At 38.6% G+C, this 22,304-nt stretch overlaps 1 protein-coding gene across 2 annotated transcripts in view; it reads right to left on the bottom strand.

Annotated features, from left to right (window-relative positions):
* The window catches only part of LIN52 (lin-52 DREAM MuvB core complex component), a 111,337-nt gene that overhangs the window by 68,938 nt on the left and 20,095 nt on the right, over positions 1-22,304 (bottom strand). Inside the window, exon 6 of one of the 2 annotated variants that reach the window (XM_073011153.1) lies at positions 12,053-12,170. The exons of the other annotated variant lie outside the window; for it this stretch is intronic. Coding sequence (XP_072867254.1) covers positions 12,053-12,170 — 118 coding nt within the window. The remainder of the gene's footprint in view (positions 1-12,052; positions 12,171-22,304) is intronic. 2 annotated transcript variants of the gene reach the window in all.

Genomic DNA, 22,304 nt, shown 5'->3' with positions numbered 1-22,304 from the left:
GGGCATTTAGTGCATTCACAATGTTAAAACCACAACTTATATCAAGTTCCAAAACATTTCCAACTCCCCCCAAAAAATCCCAAATCCATCAAGTAGTCACTCCCCATTCCACACCTTCTCTAGGCCCTGGGAACCACCAATCTGCACATCTTCTGGATCTACCTACCCTACATGTTTCATGTAAATGAAATCACACATTATGTGTCCTTTTGTGTCTAACTGCCTTCATATAGTATAATATTTTGAAGATTCATTTATATGTTGTAGCATCAGTACTTCATTCATTTGAATGGCTGAATAATATTCCATTGTGTGGATATACTACCTTTTGTTTATTCATTCATTCATCTGTTGATGGACACTTGGGTTGTTTCCACCTTTTGGCTCTTGTGAATAGTACTGATGTGAACGTTTGTGTAGAAGCATTTGTTTGAGTACCTGTTTTCAGTTCTTCTGGGTATATACCTAGCAGTGGAATTGCCGGGTCATATGGTAATTCTACCTTTTAACCTTTTGAAGAAATACCAAACAGTTTCCCACAGGGGATACACCATTTTATATTGCTACCAGCAATGTATGAAGGTTCTAATTTCACCATATCCTTGCCAATACTTCTTATTTTCTGTTTTTTTTTTTTTTTTTTTTAATTATAGTCATCGTAGAGGGTATAAAGTGGTATTACACTGGTTTTGATTTGGATTTCCCTAACGACTAATGATGTTGAGCATCTTTGCATGTGCTTGTTAGCCATTCGTATTTCTTCTTTGGAGCAATGTCTATTCAAGTCCTTAGCTCATTTCTTAACTGGGCTGTTTTTTTGTTGTTGGGTTCTAAGAGTTATTTATTTATTCTGGATACTAGACCCTTATCAGAAAAACTTAATATATTATTTGATATTTAATATAGTATTAAAACTTAAAATATAATCTGAAAAACTTTTCTCCCGTTCTGTTGGTTGTCTTTTTGCTTTATTGATAATGCCCTTGGACACACAAAAGTTTTTAATTTTAGTGAAGTTCAACATATCTATGTCTCCTTTTGTTGTTTGTGCTTTTGGTGTCATATCTAAACCCATGGTCACTTCTTTATCAACAGTCTCTTAGTTTTTTTTTTTTTTTTTTTTGAGACAGAGTCTTGCTATGTCACCCAGGCTGGAGTGCAATGGTACAATCTTGGCTCACTGCAACCTCCATCTCCCAGGCTCAAGTGATTCTCCCACCTCAGCCCCACCAAGTAGCTGTGATTATAGGTGCACATCAGCTCGCCCGGCTAATTTTTATATTTTTTGCAGAGATGGGGTTTCATCATGTTGCCCAGGCTGGTCTCAAACTCCTGAACTCAAGCAACCCTCCCACCTCGGCCTTCCAAAGGGCTAGGGTTACGGGCATGAGCCACTGCACCTACCCAGGAGCCTCTTAGCTTTCACTGGTTCTTTGCTTTTCTATAAAATTTTAAAATGAGCTTTCAAGTTTTGAGACATTTTGGGGGACTGTAATTTGAATTATATTAAATCCACAAATGTTTTTGGGAGAAACTGAATCTTTAAGATACTGAGCTTTCTAATCTACTTACAGTATTTATTCATGTTCACTCATTTGGTCTTTTACAAAGGCTCTCCATGAAGTGTTATTATATAACTATAGAGGTCTTACATACATCATTCCGTAGATGTACTACTTCATCTTTATTACTGTCTGACATCTTAGATGGTATTTTTAATTTCTTTTTATCTGTTTGTCTTGTATATAGAATTTAGTTGGTCTATTTATTTTGTTTCCAGGAACTTAGCTCAATTCTTTTTGAGTCCAGTAACATATCTGAACATTACAATTTGGAAATGAATAAAGTTTATGATCATCTTATAAAAAAAATAAACAAGCAAAAATTAATGGCAAAATTCAAGATCATGAAGATTCATACTAAGCATTTTATAATCAACATCCAATTTAATTCTCTCAACAACTCATTAAGAGAGGCATTATTATTACCTTGATTTCACAGAAAAGGAAAATGAAGCTCAGAGAGTGGTTATTTACCAAGTCAGTAAGTAGAATAGATCTACTTCCAATAACCAGGATCTCTGAAATCCCAAGCTAGTTTTCTTTATACTCACAACCTGGCAATTTGCTTCTCTGGGGAAGAAGGGGAGAACAGAAGCCATGGTCTTTTGGTAACTTAATCTCAGAAGTGGCATTCCATCACTTTTACTATCATTAGGTCCAGCCCACCCTCAAGAGAAGATTAAACAAGGGCACACAAGTAGCAGGGATCATTGGGGACCATCTTAGTGGGTGCCTACTATATTTAGTTTTATATTTAATGTTACACATCCTCCTGGCTTCTCTCATCTATGGTTTTAACTAAAACCTGTAGATCAAGGATCCAAATTCCCTGTGTTCTAGTATCTATTCAATTGTCTCCTAGGTATTTATTTCCACTTAGATGGCCTACCGATACACTTACAACTGAACTCCCTAATCTTTCTTCTCAAAGGTTTTCTTCTTCCTGTATAAACCTAAGCTAGAAACCTAAGAATTGTTCTTGGTTCCTCATTCTTACTGCCCAGGACTTCCCAACCCCAATACATCCAATCAGTCACTAAAACTTTCCATTCTCCTACCAGGATTTATAGAACCCATTCTTTATTCTCCAATTCTATTTCTACTGTCTGACTTCAAGGGTTTACCATGTTAGTCTAGCTTACTAAAGGAATCTAACTCATCTCCCTGTTGCTATTTTCATTCCTCACCAATCTACCTTCTACCATGTTGGCAAAGTGACCTAAGAACGTAAATATGATCAGATGGCTACTCTGCTTAAAATTTCTCATATGCTGCTCATAAGAATAACAACAGTTAATAGTTTTTAAGCACTTATTAAGATCCAGACAGTGAGCTAAGAGTTTTATAAATAAGGCTGTATCAAATCATCAAAATAATACTCTAAGGCAACAAATCTCAAAGTGTGGTCAGGGAACACTTGCAGATCCTGGGCTCTCCATACTTCTTTTGGGGGTCCACTAGGTCAAAACTGTTTTTGTTTATTTGTTTGTTTGAGACAGAGTCTCACTCTGTCACCCAGGCTGGAGTGCAGTAGCACATGATCTTGGCTCACTGCAACCTCTGTGTCCCAGGTTCAAGCAATTCTTCTGCCTCAGCCTCCCAAGTAGTTGGGATTCCAGGTGCCTGCCACCATACCCAGCTAATTTTTATATTTTTCGCAGAGACAGGGTTTCACCTTGTTGGTCAAGCTGATCTCGAACTCCTGACCTCAAGTGATCTGCCCATCTTGGCCTCCCAAAGTGCTGGGAATACAGGTGTGAGCCACTGCACCTGGACAGATCAAAACTATTTGTATAATACTAAGATGCTCTTTTCACTCATTCTCTCACAAGTGTAGAGTGAAGTTTTCTAGAACCTAAAATATGCTAACACATTTTAAATAAAATAGAAAAAAAGAATACTACAATGAATAATCATATACTCTTCACCTGTTCACCAACTCTGCTTTATTTATTTATATTTTTAAATTTTGTTGTTTTATTCCTGAGCTATCTGAGAGCTAGCTGCAGACACCAGGATACTTCATCCCTAAATACTTCAGCATTATCTCCTAAGAACAAGGATATTCTTCTACATAGCTACAATATAATTAACAAACTCAAAAAATTTAACACAATACAATTATCTAACTTTTAATCCATAATAAGATGTCTCCAATTTGAACAGAGGTTTTAAATTTTACTACAGTTTGGTTTATCAATATTCTCCTTTTTGGTTAATGACACTCCTTTTAATTTGGGTTATAATAATGTCAAAGCTGTAGCATCTCAGAAATAAAATACTAAATTACTAGTGTGAATTCTTTTCTTCCTCAACCTCTTCTCCTCATGGGAATATGAGAATATTATTATTGGCTACATGATAAACAAAAATTCCAGTGGAGAAAGTGAAGGTGTGTTTGAGACCAGCCTGTCCAATATAGTGAAACCCCATCTCTGCTAAAAATCCAGAAATTAGCCATGCATGGTGCGTGTGCCTGTAATCCCAGCTACTCAGGAGGCTGAGGCAGAAGAATCGCTTGAACCCGGGAGGCAGAGGTTACAGTGACTTGAGATTGCACCACTGCACTCCAGCCAGGGTGACAGAGTGAGACTCTGTCTCAAAAAAAAAAAAAAAAAAAAAAAAGAAAGTGAAGGTGTGTTTTCCTCTTTCCTTAACTCACTGGTTTCTTGTAAGTTTTCTGACAACCTTGTTGAGTGATACATTTTTAAATGTATTACCATCATTATTTGAAAATTTTTGGAAAACGACTTTCCTGGAAAAACCAAAGCATCTTTAACTATTCGCTGACTAACTTGGGCACTATGTGATAAAAGCATTTGCAATAATGACTTCACTATTCAGTTGATGCCTTAAAATATCTCAGAATTGGAAAGGAACAAATAAGGAAAATTTTAGTCTCACATTAGTCATTAAAACTTGCATCACTTATCAAATCAACAGATGAAATCTGTACATGCATGAAAATCATTATGGCTAGTGGTATAAAAAACATAGAGTAAATCAATAATATAGAATGGAAACAGCAGATCTAAGCAATGGACAATTGCTGAATAGAGAAAAGTTGTTTGGGTGGGGACAGGGAAACCTCTGGGAATTATATGGGAGCCACTGATTTCATTGGGTTATAATGATTTAGGTCAATGCTGTGTTGAAAGAATTTACAATTTGACTCCAAGGGGAAAATCTACCCTGTATAGTTTATTTTTAGAAACAGTTGTGCCTACTACATAGGGTTTTTTTTTTTTTTGTAATCGTTTTAAGCTTTTTTTTTTTTTTTTTTTTTTGTTACCTAAGCTGGACTCAAACTTCTGGGCTCAAGTGATTCTCCCACCTCAGCATCCGGAGTAGCTGAAACTACAGGTGATACCACTACGCCTTGCTTGAAACTTTTTTTTTTTCCTTGAGATGGAGTCTCGCTCTGTTGCCCAGGTTGGAGTGCAGTGGCTCACTGCAGCCTCCACCTTCCAGGTTCAAGTGATTCTCCTGTCTCAGCCTCCCAAGTAGCTGGGACTACAGGCGCATGCCACCACACTCAGCTAATTTTGGGGGTTTTTTTTTTTTTTTGAGAGGGAGTCTCACTCCACTGCCCAGGCTAGAGTGCAATGGCACGATCTCGGCTCACTGAAACCTCCGCCTCCCAGGTTCAAGCGATTCTCCTGCCTCAGCCTCTTGAGCAGCTGGGATTACAGGCAACCACCACCACGCCCGGCTAATTTTTATATTTTTAGTAGAGACAGGGTTTCACAATGCTGGCCAGGCTGGTCTTGAACTCCTGACCTCAGGTGATCTGCCCACCTCGGCCTCCCAAAGTGCTGGGATTACAGGCATGAGCCACCATGCCCGGCCTAATTTTTGTATTTTTAGTAGAGACAGGGTTTCACCATATTTGGCAGGCTAGTCTCAAACTCTTGACCTTAGGTGATCCACCGGCCTTGGCCTCCCAAAGTGCTGGGATTACAGGTGTGAGCCACCGCACCTGGCCAAAACTTTTTTAAAGATTTCAAATTTCAACAAATAAAAAGTTGGGGGAAAAAACTCTTTGGTTCATTAAAATATACCATTAAGAAAATTAAAAGGGATGCTACAAAGTGGAATAGTTGCAATTTATGTGACTGACAAAGGGTGGATATCCAGCACATATAAACAAAACTTACAAATCATTTTTTTAAAGACTGATAATCCAGGCCAGGCTCAGTGGCTCATGCCTGTAATCCCAGCACTTTGGGAGGCCGAGGCAGGCAGATCACCTGAGGTCATGAGTTCGAGACCAGCCTGGCCAACATGGTGAAACCCTGTCTCTACTAAAAATACAAAAATTAGGCACACGTGGCAGCATGCACCTGTAATCCCAGCTATTCGGGAGGCTGAGGCGGGAGGATCGCTTGAACCCAGGAGGCAGAGGTTGCAGTGAGCTGAGATTGTGCCATTGCACTCCAGCCTGGGCGACAAGAATGAAACTCCATCTAAAAAAAAAAAAAAAAAAAGATTGATAATCCAGTTTTTAAAGATGCACGATGGGCAAGAGACACGAATAAGGACTTCACAAAAGATGTTATCCAAATGGCCAATAAACATATGAAAAGGTGCTCAACCTCATTAGTCATTAAGAAAACGCAAATTAAAACCACATTAAGATACCATTTACTAGAATGGCTAGAAGTTAAAAGACTGAGAATATACCTGTTGGTAGGGACTTGGAGCAACTGAAATTGCTGTTAGGCTTGTAAATTGATATAACCACTTTGGAAAACTATTAATATTTGGAAGTACCTACTAAAGCTAAATATATATATATACCCCTATGATCTAGCAATTCCACTTCCTACTTGTATATCCAATGAAAATGTATGTACTGGCCAGGCACAGTGGCTCATGCCTGTAATCCCAGCACTTTGGGAGGCCGAGGTGGGTGCATCACGAGGTCAGGAGATCAAGACCATCCCGGCTAACACAGTGAAGCCCCATCTCTACTAAAAATACAAAAAAAATTAGCTGGGCCTGGTGGCGGGTGCCTGTAGTCCCAGCTACTCGGGAGGCTGAGGCAGGAGAATGGCGTGAACTCACGAGGCGAAGCTTGCAGTGAGCTGAGATGTCACCACTGCACTCCAGCCTGGGCAACAGAGCAAGACTGTGTCTCAAAAAAAAGAAAATGCATGTACCAAAAAAAGACATATATCAAAAATACTAACGGTATTTATTTGTAATAACCAAAAGCTGGAAACAGTCCAAATGTCCATCATTAGTAGAATGAGGAAATAAATCGTGGTAACTTCTTACAATGAAATACTACGTAGCAATGGGAGAAAACCCAAATGATATAGCTGATGTCATAATTTAAACGCTGATCAAAAGAAGGCAGACACAAAAGAGTACGTGATTTGTTATTCTATTTACATAAAGTTCAAAGATAAACAAAATTACTCTATGATAGTATAAGTCACAGTAATGCTTGTCTTTGAGAGGAAGGGGCAAGTAGGGACTAGAAGGGGTACAAAGGAAATTTTGTATTTATATACTAGAAAGGTTTTTTTTTTTTTTTTTTTTTTTTGAGATAGGGTCTCACTCCTGTCACTCAGGTTGGAGTACAGTGGTGCAATCTTGGTTCACTACAGCCTTGACTTCCCAGGTTCAGGGGATCCTCCTACCTCAGCCTCCCTAAGTAGCTAGGACTACAGGTGTGCACCAGCAGGCTCGGCTAATTTTTGTATTTTTTGTAGAGACCGGATTTTGTCATGTTGCCCAGGCTGGTCTGGAACTCCTGAGCTCAAGTTATCTGCCAGCCTCAGCCTCCCAAAGTGTTGGGATCACACGCATGAGCCACAGCACCAGGCGCAACGTTCTGTATCTTGATCTGTTTTGACCAGTGGTTACAGGAGAGTGTTAATTTTATGAAAATTCATTGAGCTGCACATTATAATTTGTGTGCTTTTCTTTATATACATTATACGTCAATGTTAAAGCTTATTAAAGAACAAAAAATAATGGGACAGTAGAATATTTTTATATTCTGAATCAGAATTCTCATTTTAGCACTTTCCTCTTTTTATTTATTTTTTGAGACAGGGTCTCACTCTGTCATCCAGACTGGAATGCAGTGGCATGATCATAGCTCACTGCAGTCTCAAACTCCAGGGCTCAGGTGATCCTCCCACCTCAGCTTTCCCAGTAGCTGGAACTACAGGAATCCTCATCTTGCCCAGCTCTCTCTTCTCTTTTCATTCCATATCCAAAACTTCAACCTATCAGATTCAACTACCATTATCCAACCATTCAGTCTGAAACGTGTCCTCTTACAATAGAGTCAGTCAAATACAACTACACCTGAGAAAACAAATCATTGCTTCTATTTTATTTTTCAATTTTTTTTTTTTTTTTTTTTTGGTTATACCAAACCAAAAAGTAAAAGCAAAGTACCAAGTTTTCAGTTTAGACTTAACAGTTAGAGATATTTCTCTTATACATATGCCAAAGTCATTATTTCTCTAGATTTCCTGTGACAAAGTACTTTGTGATCATTTACAAATTCCCATGCACTATCACTACCCTTCCAGATCATATTATCAACACAAACCAGTGGAAAGAACCAGAAAGAAATAAAGAAACGGGCACTACATTTGAAATACAAAAACACTCCTTATTTTGTTGAAATTTCTAGAACATCAATAACTTAAAAAACAAACAAACAAAATCAGAAAAACACTAACTGATTTCCCCATGGGCAGAAACAGTCATTCTCAAACCCAAACGCTGGAAAGAAACTGAACTCCTATGAACACTTTTGTAATTACTTAGTTCTCATCACCTCTTCGTTATACCAAAACTACTTTCAAAGCCCCCCCACCTCAAAAAAATAAAAATAAAAAAAATAAATTCCAGGTCCATTTCACCTCTCAGCCAAACAGCTGCAGTTCTATTTAAGACTGACAGACATTCCAAATGGTTCTTTGCTCCTAATGAGTAGTTAATACTAAGAGTTCACAGTTCTCCAACTATAGCGATGACAGCCTGAAAACATAAAGTAACATCTTGGCCAACACTTGCTTAAGAAAATATGCCCTTTGGCCAACTAAATCATCTCTTGCCCATGACCCAACAGCCTACCATTTCTTTTGCTCCTAATTTCGATTTATGCAAGGGCATCCTAAGTATGGGAAATGAGGTATGTATGGGAAACGTTCACCTTGCTATTTATCACTTGTATAAACTGATCAATTGTTGTTAATGCATCTACTCATTTTTATTTAGAAACAGTTCACAGAAGAGCTCAAAAATTTAACTGCCTAGAAAATTCAGAGATGTAAGTACAATTTTGTTTCTAAAATGGCATACGACTTTTCCCTATTTTTTTAAGTGGTATTTTTCCTATTCAACAGCCTAGAATGTGTTTATTATAAATTTGGAAAATTTAGAAATTTTTAAAAACCACTCAAGACAGCCATTAAAACATACTGATGTATTTCCTTCTAGCTATTTGTCTATGTCCACGCTCTCAAAAGAAAAAAAAAAAAAAAACACCTGCTGTAAAATTTTATATTCTGCATTTTGTCACTTGCTATTATTCTTATATATAATGAAACCTTTCTGACATGAAATGCCCTTTAGTGCTTTTTTTTTTTTTTTAGAGACATAGTCCTACTCTGTCATCCAGGCTGGAGTGCAGTGGCACATCTTGGCAGCTCACTGCAGGCTCCACCTCCTGGGTTCAAGTGATTCTCCTGCTTCAGTCTCCAGAGTAGCTGGGATTACAGGTGTCCACCACTATGAGCGACTGATTTTTGTATTTTTAGTAGAGATGGGGTTTCACAAGCTTGGCCAGGCTGGTCTCGAACTCGTGACCTCAAGTGATCTGCCTACCTTGGCCTCCCAAAGTGCTGGGATTACAGGCATAAGCCACGGTGGCCAGTCCCTTTAATGTTTTTTAATGACTACATTGTATTCTCCTGTATGGGTAACACTATAATTGACCTGCTATTTCCCAAATGTTGAACTTTGTTTTACTATGTACTTTATTTTTTATTTTTTGAGACAGAGTCTCACTCTGTTGCCCAGGCTGGAGCGCAGTGGCTTGATCTTGGCTCACTATAACCTCTATCTCCTGGGTTCAAGCGATTCTCATGCCTCAGCCTCCCCAGTAGTTGGGACCACAGGCATGTGCCACCACACCTGGTTAAGTTTTGTATTTAGTAGAGACAGGGTTTCACCATATTGGCCAGTGTGGTCTCAATCTCCCGATCTCAGATGATCTGCCCACCTTGGCCTCCCAAAGTGCTGGGATTACAGCATGAGCCACGTTGGTGCCTGGCCCATTTTCTTATTTATCATATTTTCTGCAGAGTTATATGGAATGCTACTTTGAAACCAACACCATCCAAATTAATTTATATTCTGCCTACTCTCCTCTCCCCTTCCCCTACAAAAAATCAGAAGAGAATAAACTACCACAAGCATTTTATGGTAAAATCCTCTTTGTGTGTAAAGCCATTTCAGAGGCAATGTTGGGTTTATGAAATAACTTGACTAATGGATAAAAGATTTGAATGTTTACAAGCCTTAAAGGTAATTTGAAGATTTATATATCCTAATTTGTTAACCAAAGGAAAAATGAGAAATAACGGCATGATTTATTTCACAATATCATAAAACATTTTAAAAAACAAAATACTTAAGGCTAAATTGACAATTTCTAATTAAGAAGAATAACCATGATCCCTTCAAGGTGGAGTTCCTGGATTTTATGCTGTAACCTAAATAGGTACAAAGCTAATGACCATGGCAAGATGGTAAAGTAATGCATAAAACAAAGAAAACAAGGATAAGGTTCCATCGGTATTTGAGACACAGATTTCAACACAATGTCTTAGGGTGCTTTTGAATCAAGTTCCCTGGCTTTATTTTTCAGGTTAAAATAATTTAAATTTATACTTTCTTTAATTTCCAGCCCTCGTCAACAGATAGGATCAAGAAACATGAAAAAAAAAAAAGTTCATCTTCACAATAGAAGAAATGAACATTAGAACAACACATTAATATTTTGCCTATCAAGTTGGCAATGACTTTAAAAAATTAGAATACTTGTTATTAGCAAGGATATGGAGTGGGGAGTACCTTTTTGGAAGATAATTTGGCAGTTTGTTTCCCTATCAATCACTAATCTCCAAATGCATGTAAATTGCAGTCATAACACCTAACGGGAGTTATCCCAGTGCTGATATAATCCAATGTCACTTACTTAAAACATGAGCAACAACAAATATTTTGGACCAATTCCTGTTACTTCAGATTTAAACTTCTGAAACATTTTCCAGTTAACAAAGAACTGGATGTCTACTGTATACAGAGGCCATAACAACTTTCTAAACTTGTAGGAAAGTTCAGGAAAAGTTCATAGGTAGGTACCCGAATGAAAAAGCACTACTGTGGAAGAAAACTATACAAAAGGCTGGGTGTGGTGGCTCACGCCTGTAATCCCAGCACTTTGTGAGGCTGAGGCGGGCGGATCACGAGGTCAGGAGATGGAGACCATTCTGGCTAACACGATAAAATCTCAGCTCTACTAAAAATACAAAAACTTAGCTGGGCGTGGTGGCGGGCACCTGTCGTCCCAGCTACTCGGGAGGCTGAGGCAGGAGAATGGCATGAACCCAGGAGGTGGAGCTTGCAGTGAGCCGAGATCGCGCCACTGCACTCCAGCCTGGGCGACACAGCGAGACTCTGTTTCAAAGAAAAGAAAACTATACAAAAGTCAGTCATTCTACTTAGCAGCCTAATGACCAGCCAAAGAAAATAGGGACTTCACAAGTCAATTTCTGAAGTTATGGATATCCTATTTCACCTGTTGATTTCTTTCAGATCAAATAACTCACCGTTCACTATCTAAAACATTACCTGTTGCCTAGGTAATATGACTGAACTAGACATCTTATTAATAACACTAACCTCTAACCTCTACAAATGACATTTACTTATTTCTAAGAAAATAAAGATGCCTTCCTACAAAGGAGCATGTAAAAGAATTATGTGATTTTTGTTGTTGTTGTTGTTAAGCAGGCATCTAGCCTCCTTCTGACTTCCCTGTCATTAATTAGGCTAAAACATCATGGTAAGCTGTAACTTCAGCTTATCCTGTAACATCCCCATCCAGACATTTACCTACTCCTAAAAATTCCAAATCTGAAAAATCTATTGTCAGTGTACTTCTTCCCATTCTTACTGCCACCATCCATTCAAACTCTCAATCCTTCATCCTGGATTCCCACTGTAACTTCCTGCCTCCTGTCTCTACCATCCTACTCTATCCTGTGCACTAATACCTCCTAAAGGTGTGTATCTTTCCTATTCAAAAATCTTCAGTGGTAGAACCTTTAATGACACAGGAAAATGCTTAAGATAGAATAAAATTTTTTAAAGCACAAGTTAAAACTACACACACACACAATAATCTCAGTTATATTAAAAAAGCATTTCTGGCCAGGCACTGTGGCTCACACCTGTGGTCCCAGCTACTTGGGAAGCTGAAGTGGGGGACTTGCTTGAGCCCGAGAGGTAGAGGTTGCAGTGAGCCAAGATTGCGCCATTGCACTCCAGCCTGGGTGACAGAGGGAGACCCTGTCTCAAAAAAAAAAAAAAAAAAAAAAGAAAGAAAAAAAGCATTATCTATGTACATGGTACATGAATGGATGCAAGTATAAATATAAGCACACACATAGACACATAAAGGGACTAAAAGTGGGGCCAGGAAACACATGAAATGTTAATAGTGGTTATCTCTTAGTGGTAAGGCTATGGTTTGTTGGTTTTCTTTTTTTTACTTCCTTCTTACTTTTAAAATAAAAAATTGTAGTAAAATCTCTTTTAGTAAAGTGTCTCCCCAAACCATCTATAATGCACACAGTTAATGTGATAGCATTAAAATACTTTTAAATTTTTATTTTATTTTATTTTTTTTTGAGACGGAGTCTCGCTCTGTCACCCAGGCTGGAGTGCAGTGGCACGATCTGGGCTCACTGCAACCTCCACTTCCCAGGTTCACGCCATTCTCCTGCCTCAGCCTCCCAAGTAGCTGGGACTACAGGCGCCCGCCACCACGCCCGGCTAATTTTTTTTTTTTTGTATTTTTTTAGTAGAGACGGGGTTTCACCGTGTTAGCCAGGATGGTCTTGATCTCCTGGCCTCGCGATCCACCTGCCTCAGCCTCCCAAAGTGCTGGGATTACAGGCGTAAGCCATCATGCCCGGCCAAGATACTTTTTAAAGAACATTTCACATGCTCCCTACTACCACTGAGTATAACTCCTTGACCCCTGGAGTTCAAGGCCCTCTTCAGTCTGGCCCCTCTATCTCCTTCCTAGTCTTAGTCATTATGAGACCTAATATAACCTGGGGTCTAGATTCAACCACTCACACCATTCCTTGAACATAGCTGTTGCTTTCAAACTCTTTAACATTCACTCTACCTAGAATATGCTCCCTTTCCATTTCTACCCATCTCTGTGTTCTTTAAGGGTTTCTTTCCTTCCTTCTTTCTCTTCTTTTTTTTTTTTTTTGAGAAAGAGTCTCACTCTGTCACCCAGGCTGGAGTGCAGTGGCATCATCTCAGTTCACTGCAACCTCTGCCTCCCGGATTCAAGTCATTCTCCCGCCTCAGCCTCCTGGGTAGCTGAGATTACAGGCGCCCACCACCACGCCTGGCTAATTTTTGTATTTTTAGTAGAGGCAGGGTTTCACATGTTGGCCAGGCTGGTCTCGAACTCCTGGCCTCAGGTGATCACCCAACTTGGCCTTCCAAAGAGCTGGGATTACAGGCATGAGCCACCGCACCTGGCCAGGTTTATTTTCAATGTTCCAGAAATTGCACATATTACCACACTCATTTCCCTTGTCTATAACAGACATCACTAATTGCCTTCTCCTCTGAATCTAGGCTCCCTCTCAAAATCCTTCTCAATTCAATGGTTCCAGGCAGGTCTTACTAAATAAAATGAAACTTATCTGCCACTCCTGTAGCAATCTGATGCAATTGCCCTCTTCTCCCCTATCCATATAGTTCTTTGTACTCTCATAGAGCTTTTCTCCTCTATATTTTTTTAAGAATCATTTACCTTAGTTGTCTTATCTTCCTTTCATACTAGATTTTAATCTACACGAGGGCAGTAATTATCTTCCTATCCCCTACATAGCCTTGTATGAAGTAGTCACCTAAACAGTTGCTAAACAGGACACTTCATTCTTTTGCTATTCAAAATGGTTAAATATTTGAAAGCTTTATTTTAAAACAATTAAATTGTTCTTGAAGGACTAATTAGTCCAAGGTAGTTTCATCAACTTTAGCTAACATTCCTGTTTAATGTAATAGAGCATTCATTGCCTGATACCACATGAAAACCAACAGAGTCCAAGGATACAAGATAAGCCACTGGTAGGGGAAATTATTGAGATAAGATAACTTAACCCATTTTTAGGGTCTTATATGCAGATATAAAAGGTATTGAATTAATCATATTTTTAGAATTTTTTTGTACTAAGTGGGAGAATCGCTTGAACCAGAGGCAGAGGTTGCAGTGAGCTGAGATTGCACCGCTACACTCCAGCCTGGGTGACAGAGTGAAACCTGTCTCAAAAAAAATTGAAAAAAAAAAAAAAGGAAGGCCGGGCGCGGTGGCTCAAGCCTGTAATCCCAGCACTTTGGGAGGCCGAGACAGGTGGATCCCAAGGTCAGGAGATCGAGACCATCCTGGCTAACACGGTGAAACCCCGTCTCTACTAAAAAATACAAAAAACTAGCCAGGCGTGGTGGCGGGCGCCTGTAGTCCCAGCTACTTGGGAGGCTGAGGCAGGAGAATGGCGTGAACCCGGGAGGCGGAGCTTGCAGTGAGCTGAGATCTGGCCACTGCACTCCAGCCTGGGTGACAGAGCGAGACTCCATCTCAAAAAAAAAAAGAAAAACAAAAAGCTAAAAATCAAAATCAACAAAGTATCAACAAAGTTAGGCAAGTAGTCTGGTAAAAATCACAAGAAGAGGCCAGGCGCCGTGGCTCATGCCTGTAATCCCAGCACTTTGGGAGGCCAAGGTGGGCGGATCACCTGAGGTCAGGAGTTCAAGACCAGCCTGACCAACATGGAGAAACCCCATCTCTACCAGAAATACAAAATTAGCCTGGCATGATGGTGCATGCCTGTAATCCCAGCTACTCAGGAGGCTGAGGCAGGAGAATAGCTTGAACCTGGGAGGCAAAGGTTGCGGTGAGCCGAGATCAAGCCATTGCACTCTAGCCTGGGCAACAAGAGCGAAACTCTGTCTCAAAAAAAAAAAAAAAAAAAGAAAAAGAAAAAAAAGAAAAAAAAAAATCACAATAAGTTTTTACATAGATCAAAAATCCAGTTCAAGAGATTCTGTTAGTGGTACAGAAAGACTCATGCTGCCATCTAGAGGTTAAAGGCTAGATGATTTTTCTCCTCAGTCAAAGGCTATTAATTTAATTATATGAGAGGTAGAACTTAATCGGCCTAATAAGGGAAGCCAGACAAATAATTCTGATGTCAGCCCACAAAAATATATAAATAAATAAATAAATAATAAAAAGAAAAAAAATACCCAGGGGCAGGGCATGATGGTTCACACCTATAATCCCAGCGTTTTGGGAGGCTGAGGCAGAATGACTGCTTGAGCCCAGGAGGATGAAGCCAGCCTGGACAACACAGGGAGACCCCATCTCTTAAAAAAAAAAAAAAAAAAAAATCAGTCAGGCATAGTGGCACTCTCCTGTGGTTCCAGCTACTCGAGAGGCTGGGCTGGGAGGACTGCTTGAACCTGGGAGATCAAGGCTGCAGTGAGCTATGACTGGGCAACAGAGACCCTGTCTCCAAAAAAACAAAAAGGTATAAGAATCACAGTTATACTCTCCCTTCCCTCCTTTATATATTAAAATTACAAATCAAAAGAGCTGTTTAGAATTTTATCTAGATGGGAAAAAACTTCTAAATGTAAATGATCACTTATTTGAAAATCACATGCCCAGAGGGTAGAGAAGTCTAGTATACCACAGGCTAGCTGTGGAAACTTCTGCTTCCTGATAGCAGAAGTTTTTCTTAGTTACTACCATTAAATAAAGTACCAAATAGTAAAGTTGTATAGACAACTTCATCAATGTAGATTAATGGGATAAAGTATTCAGTTTTGAATGGGGACATCTTAATCTTTTTTTCTTTTTTTGAGATGGTGTCTCGCTCAGTCGCCCAGGCTGGAGTACAGTGGTGCGATCTCAGCTCACTACAAGCTCCACCTCCCGGGTTCATACCATTCTCCTGCCTCAGCCTCCTCAGTAGCTGGGACTACATACAGGCGCCCGCCACCACGCCCAGCTAATTTTTGATATTTTTTTAGTAGAGACGGGGTTTCACTGTGTTAGCCAGGATGGTCTCGATCTCCTGACCTCGTGATCCGCCCGCCTCGGCCTCCCAAAGTGCTGGGATTACAGGCGTGAGGCACCATGCCTGGCCTCTTTTTTTTTTTTTTTTTTGAGATGGAGTCTAGCTCTGTCACCTAGACTGGAGTGCAGTGGCATGATCTCAGCTCACTGCAACCTCCGCCTCCCAGGTTCAAGCGATTCTTCTGCCTCAGCCTCCCGAGTAACTGGGACCACAGTTGTGTGCCACCATGCCCAGCTAATTTTTGTATTTTTGCAGAGACAAGGTTTCACCATGTTGGCCAGGCTGGTCTCAAACTCCTGACCTCAGGTGATCTGCCCGCCTCAGCCTCCCAAAGTGCTAGGATTACAAGCCTGAGCCACCACGCCGGCCTCAATCTTTTTCTTTCAGAAATGGAGTCCTGGTTTTGTTGCCCAGGCTGGTTACAAACTCTTGGCTTCAAGCAGTCATCCCCCCTTGGCATCCCTCTCAATCTTTTTACAATGAAATGTTGCTTTTAAAAAACAACAGTGATTAAATTTAACCAAATAACAGTCCCATTAAACTGCTACATGAACATACAGAATTATATGATTAATAATTATATGATTAATCAGTAGAAACAACTACTTATATCAAAGTAAGCTAAATTCCTCAAAAGTTTTTTAGAAGGTAATATTTACATTAAAGCACATCTACAAAAAACCCACAGCTAACACTATACCTAATCCTTTCTCCCAAAGATCAGGAAAAGTCAAAGATGTCCACTCCTGCCATTTTTATTCAACACTGTACTGGAATTTCTAGCCAGGGCAATTAGGCAAAAGAAGTAATTTAAAGGCAATCAGAATGGAAATGAAGAAGCAAAACAGTCTTTATTTGCAAATGACAATTCTTTATATAGAAAATTATAAATAATCTACTAAAACATTATTAGAACTAAAGAAATAAGTTCAACGAAGTTGCAGGGTACAAGATCAATATACAAAAATTAAATCTATTTCTCAATAGTAGCAATGAGCAAACTGAAAATGAAATTAAGAAAACAATTCCATTTATAATAGCATCAAAAAGAATAAAGTACTTAGGAAAAAAATTTAACAAATGAAGTATAATATTTATGCTTTGAAAACTGCAAAACATTGTTGGTGTTGGAAAGTTCACACATCCCAATTTCGAAACTTACTACAAAGCAAGAAAGTGAATTACTGGCATAAGGAGAGATTAAATCAATGGAATAGAACTGAGAGTCTAGAAATAAACCTTCACATTTACGGCCAACTAATTTTTTTTGTTTTGAGGCAGGGTCTCTCTCTGTAACCCAGGCTGGAGTGCAGAGGTGTGATCATGGTTCACTGAGGCCTCGACCTCCCAGGCTCTGCCTCCTGAGTAGGTGAGACTATGGGTGCACAGCATCACATATGGCTAATTTTTAATTTTTTTATAGAGATGGAGTCTCACTTTGTTGCCCAGGCTTGTCTCAAACTTCTGGGCTCAAGCAATTCCCCCACCTTGGCCGCCCAAAGTGCTGGGATTACAGGTGTGAGCCATCATGCTCGGCTGCCAACTGATTTTTGACAAGGATGTCAAGACAATTCATCAGAAAAAAGGATAGTCTTTTCAATGATGCTTCTAAATTATGCTAAGAAAACTGGATCTCCACATGCGAAAGAATGAATTTAGATCCCTATCTCACACCAAATATAAAAATTAACTTAAAATGAATCAAAGACCTAAATCTAAAAGATAAAACTATAAAACTTTTAAAAGAAAAAACAGGCATAAATTTTTGAGACCCTGCATTAGGCAATAGTTTCTCAGGTAGGACACTAAAACACAAGCAACAACAAAATAGATACATTGGATTTCATCAAAATTTAAAGCTTTGTGATTCAAAGAACACCATTAAGAAAGTAAAAAGACAACCTATAGAATGAGAGAAAACTTCTGCAAATCATCTGTCTGATAAGTAACTCGTTTCTAGAATATATAATGAAGTCTTACAATTCAATAATAAAAACACAAACAATACAATTTACAAATAAGCAAAGGATCTGAATTGATAGTTCTCCAAAGAAGATATATAATAAGCACATGAAAACATGCTCAACACCATTATTACTAGACAAATGAAAATCCAAACCACAATGAGACACTACTTCACACTCTCTATGAGGGACATGAAAATAATTAAAAGAAAAAAATACAAATAACAAGTATTGGCAAGGGTGTGAGAAAACTGGACCACTTATACACTGCTTGTGGGAATGCAAAGTGGTTCAGCTAGTTTGGAAAACAGTCTGACAATTCTTCAATAGATCAGATATAGAGTTACCACATGATCCAGAAATGCCACCTCTAGCTATAAACCTAAGAAAATGAAAACACGTTTACCAAAACAATTGTGTGTTTTGGTTGAACCTGAATGTTCACAGCAGCATTATTTATAGTAGCCAAGTAGTGAAAACAACTCAAATGCCCATCACCAGGTAGATAAATACGATGTGGAGTATCTATACAATGGAATATTATTCAGTCATGAAACGAAATAAAGCACTGATACATGCTATAACATAATTGAACACTGAAAACATCTTAACAGAATCCAGTCACAAGAAACCATATTATATGATTATATATTATATAATATATATAATTATATATTATATAATATTATAAATATTATATGATTTCATTTACATGAAATGTCCAGATATGGCAAATCCAGAGAAACATGAAACCAGTAAGTAACAGTCTAGGTCTGGGGAGTTTGGGAAGTAATAGGGAGTGACTGCTAATGGGTACAAGGTTTTTCAGGTGATGAAAATGTTGTAAAATTGGTTGTCGTGGTGACTGCAAAATTCTGAATATAGAAAAATCGCTGAATTGCACACTATAAATGGGTGAATTATAGACTGTGAATTACATCTCAATAAAGCCGTTACAAAAAAAAAAAAAAGAGAAAAAAACTAAATGCATCAGGGTCCCTAGTTTCAAATGATACGATCCTCTGCTTTCCCAGTTTTCACATTTTATTTAAACATATTTCAAAGATAGCTAGTAAGTAGGTCATGTGCATGACTACTAACTGGTTTGTGGTTTTCAGAGATGGGGAAAAAATCTATGGGCTGAAAAAGTAAAAATATGATTCTTATCTTAAAAAGTTATAATCAATCCAAGGACTGAGACATGTACCAAAAATCTCCAAGAAGAATGGTAAAAGCACCTTACAAATCAAACAAACAAACTGCTCTAGGGGTAATTTGAGAGGCCACAGAGAACGTTCACTTTCTAAATCAAGGATGAAAAGGGAAGGCTGATAGAAGGACAGCTTACTGAGAAAAAGGAATAGCATGAGTAGAACTAAGAAGATGGGAAGTATTCCAGAAAGAGTGAGGTTAAAAACTGCTGAGAACTAGTATTCAATAGGATTCATGATAATGAATCTTAGGAATAAAGGAAGCAATGTAGTGTTGAAATTTAACAGGTCTAAATCAGGATCATAAGCATGTAATAATAATAATGGAGTAGGGTTCAAGTAGAAGATAAACCAAGCCATCATCAAGTTTCACACTGTATTTATTCTGTGCTGTTGACCATCCACTGTCATAAGAGAAGACATTCCAGACATTGTAAGACCTTCAAATATTACATCTCATCACTAAAACACCAACTACCCAGAAAAAAAGCAATTTCCAGAAGCTTCCGACAGAGACAGTGCATGTGTTTTGGTAGGGGAGATGTAAGAAGGCTAGAGTAATCTGGTGAGGGCCAGAGTGCAAAGGATTTTCAACGCCACACAAGGGGCCTAAATTTTATCCTCTGGGTAACGATTTATGAGCAAAAGACAAAGAGAAGAAAATGTACTTCAAAAAATCAGGCCGGGGCCTGGCGTGGTGGCTCACACCTGTAATCCCAGCACTTTGGGAGGTCAGGTGGGCAAATCACTTGAGGACAGGAGTTTGAGACCAGCCTGGCCAACATAGCGAAATCCCATCTCTACTAAAAATATTTTTAAAAAGCTGGGCATGGTGGTACACACCTGTAATCTCAGCTACCTGGATGGCTGAAGCATAAGAATCACTTGAGCCTGGGAGGTGGAGGCTGCAGTGAGCCAAGACTGCACTACTGCATTCCAGCCTGGGAGACAAAGCAAGGCACTGCCTCAAAATAAATAAATAAATAAATAAATAAATAAATAAATAAATAAATAAATAAATAAATCAGGCCAGGGTAGGCATGGTGGTTCATGTCTGTAATTTCAGCACTTCGGGAGGCCAAGGAGGGAGGACTGGTTGAGTCCAGGAGTTCAAGACCACTCTGGGCAACATAGTGAGACCTCGTCTCTACAAAATATCAAAAAAATTAGCCGGATATGGTGGCACTGCACCTGCAGTCCCAGCTACTTGGGAGGCTGAGGTGGGAGGATCCCTTGAGCCCAGGAGTTTGAGGCTACAGTGAGCCATGATAATGCCATGGCACTCCAGCCTGGATGAGAGTGAGACCTTGTCTCAAAAAAAAAAAAACCATAAAAACAATGTGGCAGCAGTAACAAGATAGACTGGAATGGGGTAGTTGAGAGGCAGAGGGACCAGCTAGAAGGTGACTATAACATAGTTCCAGTAAAAGAGGGAGGACTCTGAGCTCAGATGGAAATAATAGAAATGGAATTCTTTATATGCTAAGGCAGAGTTTTACTTTTTTAAATATTTCTGTATATTTCAAGGGAATTTCATATAAATTAACTGCCCAAATCAAGCCAAGAGGCCTCAATCATCTGAGAGACTATAAATGCCTATAAGAAAAGTTACTGCATTCCAAAATTTGCACACCAAAAGGGTTATCTGAGGCATAATCATGTACCAATTCAAAGGGTAGCATTCATCTTCCAAAAGACACAACCTAGTTACTATCAGCCCTAGAAGGTTCATGTAATTTCTATACTAACATTTAACAATGCTCTTAGGAAGTGACAAACAATCATGTTTTGAGGACAAATATTTTTTGCATTTTTTTTCTTTCCATCATCTTTATCAGTGCAGATATTTGCATAAAAACAGGATCACTGGTCCTTGGGGACTCATCAGTTCCTACTGCTTATTTTTCATCCATGTCATCCTCACAATTAATGCAGGAAAGAGGATTTAGACATCGAAACACCAGATTAGGGTGTCAAGTAAAAGCCAACCCCTAGAGTAGATGAATAATCTGTAAGGACAAAAAAAAATCTTGTTTTTATGCAAATACACTGCACACAACAAAACAAAGAGAGACTGTATGTAAGAAGTTCAATACACATCAATGTAATTGTTTCTAATTCTAAATTTTAAAACTATTTCGTGTCAGCTAAATTCACGATGGTCAAGGAAAATGGCAATCAGTTGCAAAGCACTGCTACAGAAATTGAAACACCACCAAACTTTGAACTAGAAGATAATTCTGAAAAATCTCAGCTGTGCTCATGGGATTCATTTGGCAGAAACAAGCATTCCTCTTGTACAGTTTTGGTTTAGTGCTGAAGGTGGCTGAATTAAATGGCTTCAAACCCCCACCCCCAAAGCCTTAAGTTTTTAGAAATATAAACAGTTAGCAATAATAATGGCTTTAACTGTGTGGATTTTAAAAAGTAACAATGCCACACCAAGTTTTTTATTCCGTTGAAAGCCATTAAAATAAACTTTACTGATGCTTAGGGAACAAACTCATTATTCTGAAAACTAATAAAGAAAGAACAAGAATCATTTATCCCATCACACCAGTAGGAGCAGCTTTCAAAGTAACCAAATAGTCGATAAGATAAAGTCTTTTTAGAAAAATTCTAGTCAATAAGAGAAATGACAGAATATTACTACCTTGCAACCTATAATAAAATAGCAAATCTAGACTGATCAAAGCCTGCTACTCTAGGTATAAGACTGATAAAGAATATTACAATGAATACATCTGATTGTCATAGTTCCACCTGCATTTTATTTCCCCATCATTTGTTAAACCTAGTCATTTGTTCTGTAGATTTTTCAAATTCTGGGTTTTATTGATTACATTCCTATGGTAGAGCTTAACATGTTCACCTATCCCTTTTTATTTCCTGATAGTTAGATCTAGAAACCATCAACTATTAATCTTAATATCACAAAAAGAAAGACCAGCATACATAATGTATCTAACACCAACTGTGAAATATTCTTCACAAAATTAAAAAAAAAAAAAAAATCAAGCCTGTATCTGTGCAAGCTTCTAGATCTAACAATCAGCAGATAAAAAAGGGATAGGTGAACATGTTAAGCTCCACCACAGGAATGTAATCAACAAAACCCAGATTTTGAAAAATCTATAC

Source organism: Chlorocebus sabaeus, chromosome 24, assembly GCF_047675955.1.
Source record: "Chlorocebus sabaeus isolate Y175 chromosome 24, mChlSab1.0.hap1, whole genome shotgun sequence".
Lineage (NCBI taxonomy): Eukaryota > Metazoa > Chordata > Mammalia > Primates > Cercopithecidae > Chlorocebus > Chlorocebus sabaeus.
This window is presented reverse-complemented; position numbering and strand designations above follow the sequence as displayed.